This window comes from Accipiter gentilis, chromosome 4, assembly GCF_929443795.1.
Source record: "Accipiter gentilis chromosome 4, bAccGen1.1, whole genome shotgun sequence".
Classification (NCBI taxonomy): Eukaryota; Metazoa; Chordata; class Aves; order Accipitriformes; family Accipitridae; genus Astur; species Astur gentilis.
In genome coordinates, this window is record NC_064883.1 from 36547441 (window position 1) to 36562783 (window position 15343).

The 15343-nt window shown below is 37.7% G+C and overlaps 1 protein-coding gene across 8 annotated transcripts in view; it reads right to left on the minus strand.

Moving 5' to 3' along the window:
• ZMYND11 (zinc finger MYND-type containing 11) overlaps positions 1–15343 on the minus strand; it is a 110882-nt gene that overhangs the window by 17724 nt on the left and 77815 nt on the right. For 4 of the 8 annotated variants that reach the window (XM_049798104.1, XM_049798105.1, XM_049798106.1 and 1 more), the window contains 4 exons: positions 13630–13674; positions 10658–10819; positions 1571–1648; positions 1076–1168 (listed from right to left, as the gene is read on the minus strand). In XM_049798104.1, coding sequence (XP_049654061.1) covers positions 1076–1168; positions 1571–1648; positions 10658–10819; positions 13630–13674 — 378 coding nt within the window. Of the gene's footprint in view, positions 1–1075; positions 1169–1570; positions 1649–10657; positions 10820–13629; positions 13675–14116; positions 15317–15343 lie in introns of those variants that run through there. The other 4 variants (XM_049798111.1, XM_049798109.1, XM_049798107.1 and 1 more) reach the window with 4 other exon arrangements.

Here is a 15343-nt window from a genome sequence, read left to right on the forward strand (position 1 = left end):
ATCTTCACTTGACAGTCAGTGTTTGCTAATGAAGGCTGATTGCCTTCATCTTCCAAACTCATAACAAATGCCTACATGGAACCATAGAGTTCATTTTCCCAGTATGGTCTTTTGTCTCATAAGGAATGCAGCATTTTCAGTTGTGCTCTGTCAAGAATACCTGTGAGAATTCCAATCATCAAACAAAATATCATCCGTTTCATGGACGTTATCAAGGCCAAAAGACCTTCTGTGGAAGCAGATGAAGGTGACACAGTCAAAGGAAGGCCTGACCTATTTTTAGGCTCAACCAGTGTTGCCAGTACTACAAGCCAGCCCGTAGTGTTCATCTCCAAAACTGTCAGTGAAGCTATTGTTTATCCATGTGGTTCAATAACAATAATAAAACAAAGGCTTTTCACATCTTGTTGTTGTAAAGGTTGTAAAGGGCAAGATATACTACAGCACTGCATAGTAAACCAGTTGCAGCAATGAATAAAGATGAATATGCTGTTCATTTTGGTCACGTGCAGTTGATTTACATGAGTCATGGTCAGACCTTTGGTTCAGAAAAAAGGACAACATATTTATTTTTGGAACAATTAATGCAAAACCAATGTTTTAAGTGAGTCTTGGTTTTTTTGTGATCAACAAATGATTGGTTCTTTAGGAATCATTTAGATGTTTATAAATCTGACACCTATACAAAGGCATAATGACTAAGATTGGAATATGGTCAAAAACATTGGGCCAGATATGCAAACACAGGCACTCAAGTCCATATTCAGTGACTTTAGATAAAGGGTACTTTCTCTAAAGATTTCAGCTACCTACAGCACCGAGTAAAACCTTACTACAAAAAGAATTGAGGATATTCTATGTCTGAAAACTAGGCACCACTCAATGGTTTTACTCAGTTAGCTTTTTATGAGGAAAATTTTGAAATTTTAAGCTCCCATATCCAATGCTGGATACAATAGTGAAATACTGATCATAAGGAGAATTAAACAGGATTAGTGCTTTTGTCCTTAAAGTTTATCTTCACTGTTAAAGACACCATAAACAGTGTGGAAGTTAGCAAGCAAAGTCACTCTACCTCCTGTATAGTAGGAACATCAACAGCTGAGTGCACCAGCCTTCTATACATTGGGTGTTTGTTGTCCTTCCCTTTCTTGTTTAGATCTATAGCCTGAAAGGACCATGAGACAGTGTAAGTTATTGCATTTAGAATCTGCTTAAAACACACACACAAAAAGATTTAAAAAATGCAATAGTTTGGAATATTTCAGGTGGGGAATACACAAGGCCAAACTATGGATCCACAAGCTGACAGATTGTGTCTCAAACCTGAAAAATGTCCATTTCAGAGGAGCCACAGGCCCATGCATAAACTACTCCTGTGAGAATGATACAAACTGGAGCAATGAGATCTGCTAAGTGGATGTTAAAATACACACACTGCTTATGACAGAGGAAATAAAATGACACCCTGTTGTAGCCCTCCTCCCTGCACAGTCACACGTGGCCCATCATAAAGCACCCTCTACAGTGCAACCCAACACTTCGATAAACTTCCCTGTTTCAGACTCACCCGCTCCTTCATACGAGAGACTATGAATCGCAGGTATGTGCTCATCTCTTGTTTACTTGTGTTTTTTTTCTTGATACTCTGTCAAAGAAAAACAGGATCATATTATTATTTTAAACTTGACTTCAAAATTCATCCAATAAAATTTTCTCTGTATCACAACATTATTTGAAAAGGTAACTTTGAATCACATATCACACAATTTTTTAGGGAAAATATTTTCTGGGAAATTAGTAACACTAACACATCACAACAACTATATATGTTGCTTTGAATTATGTCTGGGCTGAGGACTTCAGGTTTTATTTCCACTTGTAACCATAATACTTTGTCAAAACCTCTCAGGTAAAAAAGTGTCTACTTAGAATAAAGCAATGAAGAAAGGCATTTTAGGGAGCGGTTTAAAATTTATTTAATGATCTTTCTATTAGCAAGGCACTAATATTTCAGTAATATAAGAACTTATTTTTAAAATAATATCCCATACCATCTACAAATTATGTGCTTACTAGGCAAAATGACACCCTCTTAGGAGGAAGTCAAATAGGCTCTAGCCAGTAAAAACTCAGAGCACTTTTTACTGCTCAAGAAACATAGCAGTTGTTGATTTTTGTGGTTCTTCCTTCACAAAAGCTAATCCAGATTCTGGAACAGACTGCTTCTTTTTAACAGTTCAGCATCCAGAGTTCTTCCTCTTCATCTTAGACTAGTATAGAGACTTATCCCCACCCTTCAAAGTCAATACAGGCTATGGGGAAGCACTGAATACAGAAATTGTGCTGCTAAAAAGAAGGTGGCTCTCTGCAAATGCCTAGCGTGCTCCTACAAACTAGCCTTTCCAATTCCAGGTCACAGCAGCTGTGCACAGTTCTGAATGGCCTTACAACAGCTGGCTGAAAAGTGCTATCTCCTCCTTGCTCTTGCTACAGTAGTTCTCCAAAACAAAAGCACAGTAAACAACTGCATGAATTCCAGGGTTATTATTCTGAAGTGATTTCTAACTGCTCACATCTCTTGCAAAAACATTTATTCCTCCTCACACCTCCAAATGCACTGAGTAGCCAAGCTGAGTTCTCCCCTTCTCACGCCTGACATCACCACCTGTATGCAAACTGTGTGGGCCGAACTGGCTCAGTTACACCTGCATCCTCAAATTTTGATGGTCTTTAGAAAATCCACAAAATAGTGCAGATGACTATTGCTTAGCAAACACAAGAAAAAACAGAATCCATGTCCTAATAGGTAGCTAAGAGAGGTATGAGACTTATGAATTATCAACTACTAGAAGTGTGCTATTTTTTACTCAGTTACTTATATATGACTCTGAACATATAGAGGGAGCAGACACATTGAGTACAGAGCAACTACTTTTATGTATTTACTTGGCAAGAGTAAAAATTACACATTAGCGCAAAAAAAACCCTGATAGGATTTGATTGTGTCTCCTCTGCTTTATGTTCCTCCTGCAAGACACTGAAGACACTGAAAATCACAGGCTGGCCCTTGTGCTACAGCAAGTGCACAACCTATACACCTCGGAATTGTATTTACTACCTCCTTCTTAAATCAAAATTGTGCACAGCACTACCAATAAAGCTGTTTATTTGATTGCTTAACGGTATGCATAGAATCATTACATACTGTGCTGAAGTATCGGTTCAGTTATGAACCTATAATGATACCACTGTATGCATAACAACACTATAGGTTTTTCCTGACAAGACAGTACCACTGTTGAGTAAAACTCACTATTGTGGAAAGGGCCAGCACTAGGTCTTTCTAACACTTACAGTGCATTTAAGCATTATTTTCATAATATTAATGGTTCCCTGACCTTCCTTAGAAACTCTGGAACAGGAAAGAAATTGACCCTACGCTGTATGTCTGAATCACCTTCTGTATATTTATGTTTTACTTTGCCTGCTGTGAGAACGTGCATTCTGCTGGAATTCAATTCACCTATTCAGTTTTGCATAAACCAACATTGCTACTGCAAATGCAAACCCAAATGTGCATTAAATTATCTGCATTATGAAACGCTGCTGTCATTTTGTCACTTTAGGCACTGGAGTGCTGTATGCTTGCTAATGACACAGCATTTTAAAAGACTGAGACTTATTAGGACACAATAAAACTCACTTGCACTGACTAGTCCTTCTACACCTCTTTTTCTGACATGGTTCTGAATTTATCATCCTTTGAAAGTATTTCAGAATTCATGTGAACCATTTTTCATGCCCTGCTGGGCAAGACAGTTTGTAAGAGACTGTGTTGAAATAGATGGTTTACAGTCTTATCCTTTAGATCATAAGAAAAGATAGATAGCTGGCTTTGTATCATTATTGATGTCAGCAATTAATATCATCTTAAGCACCAATGAAAATGATATAATTAACATGCCAATTCAGGCAAACTCGAATTTCTCCACTTTTCCTTCAATTCCCTACACTGATTTATTTTAAGAAAAATTTGATCTCCAGGTTCCTCTACTAAATGTTGAAAGGTAATAAATTTAGGGAATTGGAGCCTATGAGCCAGCAAAATGTCTTTTTATGGCAAGGTTGCTCACCCTTTGTAGAAAGCAAGTTATAATCCAACTGCTTCATTTGCTTTTCAACAAAGATTAGCCCTTTAGGAGGTACCATTCACACATTCTTTGGAAGCTATAATGAAAAACGTGTAATTTTTTAATTAAAAAACCCCTACTTTGTATTTTGAAGACTTGTAGTGTTCTCAGAGAAGTCAACCTATAGCCACTTAAAGCAAGAAAATAGGTAATACTAGATGGGGGATATGATTTGCATAAAATCTATTTATATTGCTCTGACACAAGGAAATATACCCACTTTCAGGTCCCTTTATAGCCAGAGTGATATAGAATCAAGTCTAAATGAAAATTAGGTCTTTTAATTTCCTACTTTTGGGAACTGAAAACAATGATGGTGGCTTGTGAATCTGTAAAAGTGGCAAGATCCACGATCCACTGTGTTTCTTTTCCCCACAGTCAGATCTACTAAGATACGCTACTGCAAACCTTGTTTAAATACAAGTTTCTTTCAAGGAGACTGCTAAGATTCAGTCCAGCCCCCAAAGATTAGCAGAATCTTTATACCTGTAGATAACCTATTTGTGGGATATATTATCTTAACATAGGATTGTACTAGGCCTGGCTGGGATGAAGTTAATTGTCTTCACAGCAGCTCATATGGTGTTGTGGTTTAAATCTGTGACCAAACAGTGTTGATAACACACTGATGTTTTACCTCTTGCTGAACAGTGTTTGCACAGTGTGAAGGCCTTTGCTGTTTCTTACTCGCTGCCACAGTGAATAGATTGGAGGGTATGTAAGAGGCTGGGAGGAGACACAACCAGGCAGATAATGTGAACTAAGCAGAGAGACATTCCATGCCATATAATGTCATGCTCAGCAATAAAAAGGAAGAGGAAGGGGCTTAAGGGGGTTAGGTATCTTTTGCTTGGGAATTAGCGGGGCATCAGTCTACCCATGGAGGGTGGTGACCGATTGCCTTTGCACCACTTGTTTTGTTTTGTTTCTCTCTTCTTCCATTTCTTCACTTATTAAACAATTTTTATCTCAACCCAGAAGTTTTCTTGCTATTACTCTTCCTTTTCTCTTCTGTCCCACTGGGAGTTGGGGAGAAGTGAGAAAGCAGCTGTGTGGTGCTTAGCTGCCTACGGGGGTTAACCCATAACAAGGATGATTCCTAAGTCACGTCATTTTTAGAGAAATCTGCAACCCTTCTGTTTTAATCAAGAAAAACTGAAAGGCTTGGTCAGGAATACATGTTTACATAGGGGATGAAGAAGTGAAGTAATAAGCTTCACAATAGCAATCCTCATGTAGAAGATTAATGAGATCTGGTAGGTGGAAGGCCAAGGCTGTAACCTAACTCTGCTTGTGGGTGCAGGAAATACCTCATGTATGCCTTATTCTCTGCGGCACATCTATTTCTTAGAAGCTGGTACCTGAAGGTTGGGTTTACATTAACAACGTTATATTCAATATTCCAGATTAATAATACTACTTAGCTGTTAAAAAAGGGTAGCAATATATTGCACTGTGCAGGTGTGACTTATTTAGCAATTCTGACATGCTTATAGTGCAGGAATTCACTACAAGACTTTATGAACCACATGAGGTCTGCAGCAGCTAGGGATACTGCCAAGAAACTCTCCATCCTGCAGTAGCACCATTTATGATGGAAGTAACTATCCTTTGCACCCCAAGTTAGCATGTAGCTCTCAACAATGGTCACTATGCTGCAGTTGCTGCAATCTTTCATTTGAAGAGAAAAAAATAGAGAAACTCTAAGAAATGCAAGCTGCTAGTGCCAGCATTCTGTCTAGCTATAAGCATTTAAATTACGTTATCTCCATGTAAAGAGGTTTCCCTATAATCTCCCATTAACGAATATTTTTTTTCCCTTCCTCTCTCAACTGTCACGTGTATACACATCAAAGAGCTTCATTTCAGTTCAGTGATGGATTAGGTGAAGGCTGCTCAATGACAGATACATGTTTCTAAGGCACCAGTTCCATTTTCAGAAGCAATTCAGGTTTCCAGGGATTTATCTACAGAGGGGAACTATGTGCATGAGTCTAACATACATTCACCACTGCTGTTTAGAATCTCCTTGCTTTACCCACTGGCCCTTGGATTTTTTTAGGGCTTAAATTTCCAGAGGAATTTGGTGCTACATATGGAAAGCTTTACTGTTCTGCTGCCCTCTCAAACTTCCAACCCTCAGGTCCTCAGGTTTCCTGTACCATTAAGAAAGGTATGCAGGCATGCAGGCACACAGGATGGGTCTCAGAGCAACCAGTGCACCATATGCCGTAAGCAGCATACAGAAAAGCATTTGCACAAGCAGAATATGGCATAAGACCTGCCTCTTTCAAGACCATATACAGTTAAACTAGACATTTCAAAGCATTAGGTGCTTCTGGAAATGTTACAGGTGAATCCACAAGTTGGTTTGTACTTGTATGGCGCATTAAGCACCTGCTGAAAATGAAGCATCATATGAATTAAATGTGCTTTTATGTGCACAGAGAAGGTGGTAGAAGGCTTGAAGTGGAGCTTTCCCAGTTTTGTTGTCACTGCTGTGGACAAATTCCTTTATACTTTATTAAATATGCCCCATGCAGTGTCCAGTTCTGCTGGCTCCCTGATTTACTCAAAGGTATATGTGGCTGCAAGGTGAATGGAGGGACCTGTCAAGCACTAACATGTCCCCAGGTGTGGGCTCTGTGTACTGAGCCATGTGGTGCTAATATCACTCCTATACTAGGAATTCTCTTCACCCACCAATCCACGGCTATTATTTGTGTGATTATGCCAAATCATGTTTATACAATGTTTCATCATACAGTTATCTACCAAACTCCTACCATAACACTGCATAAAGTAAGTCAAGTTCTTCCTTCCTTGTATTTTACATTAACCATCTTGACTGACAGCTAGTATCTAAAACCCCCTAAGTACTTGAGTTACTTCACTTAAGTAACCTTCATCTTTCTGTGCTTCTAACTTTGTTAGTCATTCTCACTTGTCAAATTATGTCTAAAGTTGATTGTGAACTGCATGATGTTGTATTTTTATGTACTCTCTGAAATGCTTAGTACAGTACCAGAACTCAGAAATAGCCTATTTATAGAATACTTATCAGCACAGCATTTAATACCTTAAGCTCTACAGCCTACTTTACTCTCATATATACAAAACTCAGAAGTATTGAGGCACCCACTATGATAGGTAAATTGGTTATAATTCCTTGAAAAGCACATGCATGGAAGATCAATCTCTGATCAGATGATTGTAAAAAATGTAGGAGTCAAGTGAAACCATATGAATAATTCTTTCTTTTTGTTTCACGAATCAAAATCTATTCCTCTGGGACAAACTACATGTTACCATGCATAATTTTGCCTTTCTATAAAATTATTTTAAAATTTTATTTTTTTAAAAAAGAAATAATAATAGTCAGTTACCCCAATGTGTAATCAATAGTCTCCTACTGAGATTTTTGTATGTATCTATTCCCCAACTCCACACACCACAGCCCACCCCCCACCCCCCCACCCCCCCACCCCCCGAAAACAACTAGTATTTTTGCAGTACTTTCTGCAGTCTTTAGGTGCTAAATTAACAGCTGGTTAACAGTTCCTCCTTTTATCTAATCAAAGAGCAGCAATAAATGTACGTCTCCTGCATTCTTCAGAGACTGAGTTGACTAACACTGTCTTGAATGGACCATTCCAGTAGTGGGGAACGTAAGCTCTAAGTTGATTCAATATTGAATTTTTCTCTTGTGACCTGTCTATCAGGAATTTTGCTGATCTTACCAACTTATTTCACTTAAGACAATGATTAGTCAGCAGTCAGGGAAAATTTTCAGTCACTGCAATGTGGTCTGAATCGAACTTTGTTTGACTCTTGACTCCTGCTGAGAATTATTAGGGTACAAAGTATTCAGATTGGTACCATCAAGTTAAAAAAAAAAAGTCAGGAACTGGACATTCTTGCTTATGGATGCAGTGGAGAAAAACCACCAGCAGGGAAACAGACTTCAGAACAAGGTTTGCAAGGGACTGTTCATTACAGGAGGAAAAATATTTTAAAGTTATGAACACATCCCTGGCAATGTCCTTTATAAAATGTTTCTGAGTAGTCAAGTGTGCAAGATAAAGCTGTACAGGTTGATTGAACTAGTACAACCAGCAATTGTGAAATGAATAATCCAAAGGCTTGCTGACCTTGGCAGCATTACAGAAGCAATCTTTACATAAGAATGAAGTGTTCTTAGATTATTTCTCCCAATATATTAGGTTTCAAACACACTTTTACTTCAACTTTGTAAAGAGCTTTGAAATCCCCAGGTGAAAAGTGCTACGTCCAGTTACAAGAACAAAGTATGAAAATATATGCATCTCTTTGTCCCAGCGATTACTTTTCTTGAACGTACATATTTACTGCTGATAATGCAAAGTAAATCCCATTGCCCTTATGCAAGATAGTTAAGCTCTGTTACGTCCTCTGGACATCAGCCAGAGCTCTCCAAATTACCATAGTTTTTTGAACACAGGCCTCTCTCTTGCTTTTAAAAGTAGAGCAGTCATTTCCTAGGAAGGTGGGGAAAAAGTAGTGGAAGAATACTGAAGCCTGACGCAAGGATGCTAACTTCCATGCTAAAATAGACCTCCTTTGCTTACAGGGACTGTGCAAGCCTCCTTAGTCCAAGTTTGCAGAATTAGGGCTTGAAGTGATTAGAAGTAATTACAAGGCAAATAGGAGCTGCCAGCACAGGGAAAAAGGATGCCATGGTATTCAAACTGGCAATATTCACAAAAATAGTTGATCATTGTCTGAGGCACTGAGCAAGCCAAAGACCTCTGGGGCAGGAAGTATTTAAAAGCCCCCCAAACCTCTCCTTAGTCTTTGTGTAACAAAAAGGGAATCAATATGCAGAAAGACAGACACAGTGCACATGGTCTGAGTTTCATGCAGTGATTCAGCATTTCCACTCCAATGACATCCATGTTATAAGATAGATGTTATAAGACACCTCATATACAAGGTGGCTTAAACTATTTACATTCCCTCCTCTTACCAGGTGTCATCTGAAATTACTGGTAAACTAGAGTGGAGACTGGATCCAGTTTACATAATTTTAACTATTTATAAGAACTATCAATACTTATTACCAGAACCAACAACTATTAAAGAGATATATTTAAAAATCTGAAAGCTTTTCACCTATATATGGTCAGTCTTTGTTTCTAACAGAGGGAAAACTGAGTAGCTAAATTAAATGCTAGTAATTCAATATGGAGAGACACAGTACATGTCCTTATTCTTAATTGTTTTTTCCCTGCCACTACTTTTTTTTCATTCCTTTCCACTTCCTTGAGGCAGGCTCTATTTTCTTCCTATTTCCCTAAACCCTGAGAGCTCCCAATCTGAGGCAACAGGCAACAGTTTTTTTACAACTGGTTGTAAGGTAACAGCAGTCAAAAAGTGCTGTTTTGAAACAAAACAATCCACATGTTTTCCAAAAATGCTTCTTCGTACTACGAAGCGCCTGAACCCTTACATTCCTTGCAGCACAGATCATCTGAAGGTCAGTCTGCTGCTCTACAGCTAGATCTAAGCTTTTATCAAGGGAATTTCCTCTCCCTCCAGCAATCCAAGGCAGAGTGCAACTGGCAGTTTTATGCCTTTCTATAGCAATAATTTTATCTTAAACATTCATATGCATTATTCCCTCCATTTAAGGAAGCCTAGGAATGTGCTGCACTGGGGGAGGTGATGCAGAGATGACAACAGTAAGAAGAAGTATCCGACTGATTCAAGGCCAGATACTAGTAAGCACCACCCTGACTAGAATGTTTAGTCTTCTAATGACATGTAGACAACATACCTGCTCATTCTTGGAATGTATTTAAAAGATACTCTTTGCTGTCTCCCTACCATACTCATAAGAACAGCAGTTTTAAAGAAAAAGCAATATTGATATGGATGCTATGGGTGAGTTCCAGATCGGCCTTTTTGCACCAATAGAATCCACAGAAGTAAATGAGAAGCAGGATTTCACCCCATATTTTTTTGTACTGCCCTAATCAATGACATGATTGTGGCTTTATAATGTAAAATATGATTCCAGTAAAGTATTAAGAATGCAGTCATCAAAATACAAAAAAGTTACATTATGCTTCATTAAAATGATGTTAAGTAAAAACAGTAGCATCTTATACAGCAATTCATTTACTCATATTGAAGATTTACACAATATACTGCATTCACACGTGGCATACATACGTACACACATTCCCACACAGTATACTGTGTGTGTTCAAATGCATAAGTAATACTTGCTGGAGTCTTCAAAAATGACCATCTGCTACATGCACCATATTTTGTTATCTCTGTATAGATGCTCTAGGTATGTACCATTGTTTCAGTATTCAGTTCTTTATCCATTAACCTGGCCAGACCATCTGGACACCTTAATGAATCTATTAATGAATATCAATCCTCTAATCAGCACATGAAATCTCATAGGTACTCACCCTGCAAACTGGGCACTGCCAGTGACTACTGCTGTCTCTAAGCCTGAACTCATCAGACAAACACTTGGAATGATACACACGAAAACACAGGTCACATATCAACACCTCTCCAGGCAAATGGCATTCAAAACAATACCAGTCATGATTTTCTGTTTCCCAGTCCTACAAAAAATACAAAATATTTTGGTATGACATTTTGTCAAAATCTGCAGGAACTAAGAACAAAATTGATATGTCTTGAAATCCAGCAGCAATCAGACATTATAAACATTTTAAAAAGTGTATAATGTTCAAAAAACAGGGGAAAACCTACATGCTTAAAGATCTTCATCAATTTAATACACACTAACTCCAATAGAATATGACTGCCAAGTTTTAGGTTTTTGCAAATGTCCGATTAGTAACAATTTCAAGTACGAGCTCTGTCCACAATGAAAAGTGGGTTTGTTTTCTACCTTTGTGTAAAACACTCGTTGACCTCTCTGTATTAGACTACAAACAAAAGTTTGTGCACCTCAACAGACCATACCTATTTCCTTGGACTATTTCCCCTTGTTTTGATTGTTACAGTATATTTTCAACTGTAATTTTTTGAAGGGTGGTCCCTTCCAGTCTTTTCTCTCTTACAACTGACAACTTTTCAGCATCAAAGTGTTGAGTTAGAAGAAGTAAATGAAATCATGAACCTATTACTGCAAGAAATGTTTTTGCTAAGCAATCCCAATGCAATTCAAAAAATAGAGAATGTTTCACTTGCAGTGACCAATAGCACTAGGCTTATTCCTAAAATGTTCTACAGAAGACAAAGGATATGGTTCTGCTGATGCTCTGCTGATGCACTGATGTCTTTAATACATTCTTCCTTGAAAATTCAGCCCCAACGGCCAAATTCTGACCTTTGAAAAATGTGCACGAGCTTTGCTGAAGTAAAAGAGAGCAGCATGCATATAATTGGGAGACAGAATTTTGCTCTAGGAATCTATAGTACTAAAACCAGACAGAATTGCCAGTGGCCACCGTTAAATGTTTATGTTTGTTATCTGAAATGCCACACTTTTCCCTACACTTAGAAGACCAAATAGCTTTCATATATCAGATAAAACTCCCAATGCCTTTTCATGTCAAATGTCACTTTTCAATGGGTTCAGATCTCTGAAAAAATTACTCCTATTCTTCAATAAATTATCTTGATAAAAATCTGATCAAGCTATTTTTAACGTCATGTTGTAAAGGTGGAGTTAGCAATTCCCACCAACTGCCAGAACTGGCATTTGTCCGATTCTCATTTTCCCGTGCCTGGGAACTACAGTCATTTAAGTCCTTGTGTGAGAGGTCTCCTCCAATGGAGCAGCATAAGAAGTGCTACACAGAAGTGGCACTTCCAGTCCCTTATGCTGAAGAGCAGCTGTGTTGTGTACATAATTCATCTGACCAGAGCCCCCATGAAGATAAGATTTATGGACACCCTCAACCCAGATTGCCTACACTAAAGTTTATATACCATGAATGTTGGACTGCAGGGGCAGTAAGTTCAGGGGGAAAAAAACCCAAACAACCCTTAACCAATGATTTTTGAACTCAGAACTTTGCCCTCCTTTGTTTTTCAGATTAACAGTATAACTTGACTTTTCTATCGTTTCTCCTCATTTAATTTTACTTGCCAATTCTGTATATCTCAGAATGGCATAATAATACCACCAAATTTGGCTATAAAAAACACATTCTCATTTCACCAAATCTTTCCCCTTCCACAAAGTCCAGTGGCAGTGTACTTCGGGAGCCCTTTCTTTACAGTATTTTAGGAACAACTAAAGATACTGCATTGTCAATGTACTTGATTTGTCTGTAGACTGAGAAAAATAAGGATAAAGTATTGCTTTCTATTTCTTTCATTTTAAGTGTAATACTTGTCTTCTTTATGAACTAAAACCAAAAAATCATATGGCAGTAAAGGGCCAATTAAGCAAGAAAAAGAATCAGTTTTGATTAAAGATCTATCCGGATAAAAATCAAACTGAGAAGACCCCAGTAGGTCCTGGCTACTGAGGAATTTCACCACAGAATCAGGATTCCAGGAGTCTTAATTTTTATTTATACTATTTACTTATTGGTATATCCCAGATATTCCATTATTAGGAAATATGCTGGCAAACAGATGTGGAATTTCATAAACATATGGAAATATACTTGCTGGCAAGAAAAATCATACACTCAAGCCAGAAACAATAATGTTAAATAAAACACCAGAAGAATCCTCCTTCAGTATTCACACTGTAAAGTTTTGAAAACATCATTATTTCTAAATATGATCACCCAGGTTTTTCACAGAAAAGATTTTTAGTTTAATGCAGTATATTTAGTGCATAAGTATATCTAAAACATTCATTTATGCAATATATTTCAAAAGTTAATAAAGAAAATAAAAAAGGTACATAGCTCTTGTGAATAACTACACTATTGACTTCAACAGCAAGGTCAGAGGCATTAATTTTGCTCCAACAGCAATGAATGTTATTGCTTCTCTTGGTTTACATAAGTTTGAATGGGAGGAGAATGTGCTCCCAACATAATTTTTTTCATGCAGGAGATCAGATTCATTTAAATAGCTCAAAATCTGACTGTCAGTGCTCGGGGTAGGACAGGTCAAAATTCTCCGCCAGCTGCAAACACGGTTAAGTCTGCATTTACAAAATACACCACCAGGTGTCATCAGCCACTCCAAAAATGACTGATTAAAGGGCAACCATTGTAACATCTTGAACTGTAACATGTGAGTAACCACTTCCAGCCCCCAGGAGAGAGAAAAAAATCATCAAACTACATACATACATAATGTAGACTAAACTCAGAATTGGAAGTGATATGGATGATGGTGGTGGTTAATATAGTAAACTAAGCTATCCTAATGGAAGACAGAAACGTAATAGAAAATATGACAGAATTCAAAACCACATAGTGCAAAAATTGTTCACCTTGTTTTTTGCTGCTGTCTGGGAAAAAGGCTGCATACCGTAGGCCTTTCAAAATAAAAACAAAACAAACTTTGTATCTATACTGTAAGCCATCCAATTATCAGGATATACACAAGGCTAGAAAAAATTCATGCACAGTGACCAGGAAATCAATCTGTTACTTCTAACATCTGGTTGCATACATTTCCTCCTGCATTTCTGGAATGCTACCTAGTGCTTTCACCACATTTTGTTTCTTTAAAATACCCCATGTACTTACATCATTAAAAGAACCCAACCCATCTTCTTCCCCCTATACAAACCCACCACCAGGCCAACTTAAAAATCATCAAGAATATTAATGATTATTAATTAATGCACTCTCTTTATACATAAAACTCCTTTGGGCATCCAAAAAAGATCCCTGTGGCCCCACCAAAATCAAAGTAACACCTTCTTTGCTGCATGTTGTCAAAGATTAAGCTATCACTTTATCAATAAAACTCACAGTCCTTATTTCTGTATAAAAGGTGATGCAATTTCCCAGGGCCATGCGGAATGAAGGAAGGATCTCTGCCACAGGGACCAAATTTGCCAGTATCCTTATTTCCTGACGCAGGGCAGGGAAAGCCTCTTGGGTCACGGTGCTGGCAGATGAAGGGAATCCTCTGCCGGCAGCACCCGGCTGCCCAAGTTCAGCAGTTCAGCGGCACCCAGTGACTGGCCACAACCCCCAAGAGGGAGCGGATTTGGCAGCAAAGCCGCATAGCTCAGATGTAACAGGAGGCCTTCCCCCTTCATTTTACTCAGCTGCCTACTGCATTTGTAGATACATGCATCAGCAGGGCAGCAAATGTCTGTTTGGGGGATTGTATTTAATAGCCAAAGAGCTATGCTCTGTTAAGCAGAGTGGGATCTTGCAGTGATATGGGTCACTTGTGGTCACTTGTTCTTTATACTCAAATCAGTCAAACATTATATCATAAAGGTCACTTTGCACTGACATAAATAGTTGAGATTTCTCAGCAACATGAATGAAACAATGCAACAATTTCGAAAATACAGCTTAATTTATGACCGACATGTAAGCTTACTTTTTCGTGATTTGTCTTAAGTAGGTTGTCTTAAAGCAAATACATAAATTTATTCTGGAAGTACAGAAAAATAACATGGGACAGAAAATGTCAGGCTATCCAGAACATTTGACAATTTAAATACAGATAAACCCAACAGAAAGGAATGAATCATCATGTTGTAGCCTTTACTGTAGAATAAAATATATAGTTGTTGTCAAGGAAAGAATAACTTTAGTGCATAAAGAAAATGTCCATTATAATGCAAATGTACGTGGAAAAGAAATGCTTACTCATTAGTAATGGAGATTTACTTAGCTGTAATTGAAATAGGGAATCTGTATGTTGGAGAATGTGACATCCTGCTGTACAATTAGCATACCATTAAGTAGGAGATGTGAAGCACATACTGACAGTAAAATTAAAAATAACTTAGAGGTCACAATTGCAATTATTAGGTCACTTCCATACCTTAGCAAGCCCATAATTATTGTTAAAAAAAAAAAAAAAAAGGTAAAAACAATTAGTAAATTTTTATTTTCCTATAAACTACATGTAGGCATAGCACATGAAAACAATATAATCTTCTTTCTTAGACTTTGTCTAAAAGGACCACTTTGCCTTTTTATAATGCATATTCCATTAACATAGCTCATTTCTTA